Source organism: Propithecus coquereli, unplaced genomic scaffold (assembly GCF_000956105.1).
Source record: "Propithecus coquereli isolate 6110/MARCELLA unplaced genomic scaffold, Pcoq_1.0 Scaffold164, whole genome shotgun sequence".
NCBI lineage: Eukaryota > Metazoa > Chordata > Mammalia > Primates > Indriidae > Propithecus > Propithecus coquereli.
The window spans coordinates 4,354,027-4,355,773 of NW_012140969.1; the positions used below are offsets into that span (position 1 = coordinate 4,354,027).

Genomic DNA, 1,747 nt, shown 5'->3' on the forward strand with positions numbered 1-1,747 from the left:
GAGCCGCCCTGCCCATCCCCCTCAGGGCTGCTCCCGGGAGCGCCGTCCCCTTCTGCCGCAGCTGCCACCTCTGATCTCTCGGGCAGCCTCGGGGAGCGGGTCTGCGCCGCCTCTGCGCCCCCACCTACCGCCCCTGTGGCCTCTGGGTCGCTGCCCCCGACCCCCTCCCAGACCACCTCCACGATGCCCCTGTCCTCCCTCACCCAGGCTGGGAGCTCCGGGCGGCCAACCCCCCGCCTGTCCCCAATGGCTTCGAGCACCACCTCCTCCACCTTAGCCTCCAGCTCAGGGCCGGTGGCTCCCGCGGCACAGTCCTCGGCGGCTCTCAGCCCCTCCCACACCACCGTGACCACGCCCCCTCCGTTGGCCTCGCCCACCCGCCCCTTGCCTGCCACCGCCCCCTGACTCAGCTCCTGCTCCGGAGCGGGGCTGGGTCCAGGGCAGGGGCCGTTGGCTTCTGAGGAGGCCCCTGCAGCTCCGGGGACCTGCCTCGGGGCTGGGGCTGGCAGAACCTCTACAGCCTCCTCTCTGGACTCAGAGGGGGACTCTGGGGACATGCCCACTGGTCCCACGGGCAGGGAGGCTCTCTTGTCCACATCAGTGTGGCCTGGGGAGTCAGGGGCAGAGACAAGAGGAAAGAAGAGAAGAGAGGGTGAGGAAGGGCCAAGAGGCCCCCTACCCTCGCTCCTCTTGGGTCACCCTCTTTGGGGGTGACCTGACCCCCAGACCTAGGAGTTCCAACACTCACCTTCAGGACCTACATCGACAGTGGGCTGGGAGAGAGGACGGTGACCCTGCAGGGATGGCAGAGACAAGATCGAGCCAGCCCTCACCCCCACCTTCAACCTCCCTGCAAGCCGGGCCCCCACCCCCTGCTCAAACACTCTCAGTGTCACTCCACGTGGCACCTTGGCCTTCCTCACCTGTCCTAACTCATTCTACCCCAGGGCAGTGCACACAGTAGGTGCTTAATCAATGCTGTGTTCATGCAGCCAATCTCTCTGTATTAGGGGCCCACTCTGCCAGCCACTGAGGTTACCATGGCCAAGGGACACTTAAGCCTTTTGCTGTTGGAACTTACATTCCAATAAACATAAACACAAATAAATACATCAATAATGTCAACAAGTGAAAAAGGAGGGTTATGGAGAGGGAAAGATAGCAGGGCAAAGAGCTAGGGAGTGCCGGGAGGTGACAAGGTGCCTCCTCTAGCTATAAGACGTGTGAGGGCCTCTTGGAGGAGGTGACATTGAACAGAGACCTGAAGAAGTGAGAGGAGCTGGCCATGAGTCAAGATGTAGGGAAGGGCATTTCAGGCAGAGGGAACAGCAAGTGCAAAGGCCCTGGGTCTGCACTGAGCTAAGCATGTTCAAGGAATAGAAGAGGGTCCCTGAACTCCCAACTTCACTCAGGTGCTTCCTCTGAGGTACCCTCACGCCCTGGGTTCCTCTCTCAAAGGCTCTGTTTTTTTATGTGTGTTTTGGGAGTTTTTTGTTTTTGTTTTTGTTTTTGAGAGAGGGTCTTGCTCGGTTGTCCAGGCTAGAGTGCAGTGGTGCAATCACAGCTCACTGTAATCTCAGACTCCTGGGCTCAAGCGATCCTCCTGCCTCAGCCTCCCGAGTAGCTGGGACTACAGCTACGTGCCACCACATTCAGCTAATTTTTCTATTTTTTTTTTTTTTTGTAGAGACAAGATCTCGCTATGTTGCTCAGGCTGATCTGAACTTCTGGACTCAAGGGATCCTCC

General features: G+C 59.1%; 1 protein-coding gene across 1 annotated transcript in view; it reads right to left on the reverse strand.

Annotated features, from left to right (window-relative positions):
* PALM3 (paralemmin 3) overlaps positions 1-1,747 on the reverse strand; it is a 13,354-nt gene that overhangs the window by 1,608 nt on the left and 9,999 nt on the right. The window contains exons 5-6 of the mRNA XM_012641261.1: positions 749-794; positions 5-607 (exon numbers count right to left, since the gene is read on the reverse strand). Of these exons, the coding sequence (XP_012496715.1) occupies positions 5-607; positions 749-794 (649 nt within the window). The remainder of the gene's footprint in view (positions 1-4; positions 608-748; positions 795-1,747) is intronic.